Source organism: Chaetura pelagica, unplaced genomic scaffold (assembly GCF_000747805.2).
Source record: "Chaetura pelagica isolate M959 unplaced genomic scaffold, ChaPel_1.0 scaffold899, whole genome shotgun sequence".
NCBI classification, from domain to species: domain Eukaryota; kingdom Metazoa; phylum Chordata; class Aves; order Apodiformes; family Apodidae; genus Chaetura; species Chaetura pelagica.
The window spans coordinates 65563-66092 of NW_009954561.1; the positions used below are offsets into that span (position 1 = coordinate 65563).

At 64.9% G+C, this 530-nt stretch overlaps 1 protein-coding gene across 1 annotated transcript in view; it reads right to left on the reverse strand.

Annotated features, from left to right (window-relative positions):
* The window catches only part of APC2 (adenomatosis polyposis coli 2), a gene marked incomplete at its 3' end in the record, with an annotated part of 7416 nt that overhangs the window by 2188 nt on the left and 4698 nt on the right, over positions 1-530 (reverse strand). Inside the window, exon 10 of the mRNA XM_010005327.1 lies at positions 5-530. Within this exon, the coding sequence (XP_010003629.1) occupies positions 5-530 (526 nt within the window). The remainder of the gene's footprint in view (positions 1-4) is intronic.

Here is a 530-nt window from a genome sequence, read left to right on the forward strand (position 1 = left end):
CCGCCGTCCTTCTCCGGCTCCGGGCAGCGTCTCTGCGCCAGCGCCCGGGGCAGCGCCTGCCCCTGCAGGAAAGAGGAGTTGAGGAAGATGGAGAGGACAGAGGCACTGGCCGTCTCAACGCCCGTGGAGATGTTGGGCACCTCGTCATCATCAAAGCAGCCGGAGTCGGAGGCGTAGTCCTTCACCAGGCTCTCCATGTGCCGCATGGGCTTCTTGGCGCTCTGGCTCTTCAGGCTCTGCTTCTCCATCGTATCAAAGGTCTCAGCCAAGTGTTTGGCATCCAGCTCGGCCTCCAGCGCCTTCTGCTTGCGCATGTAGAGCGAGGGCATGCAGGAGCCTGGCGACACCACGGCCGTGTCCTTGTACTTGGGGGGCCGGTTGGTGAGGAGGTTGCGGAGAGCGGCCGCGCTGCCCATGGCGATCATCTTGTGCTTGGAGTGGATGAGGTTGCGCAACATGGCGACTGCCCCCAGGTCCCAGAGCAGCTCCTGGTCGCGGGGGCTCCGGGCCGACAGGTTCCAGAGGGTCCC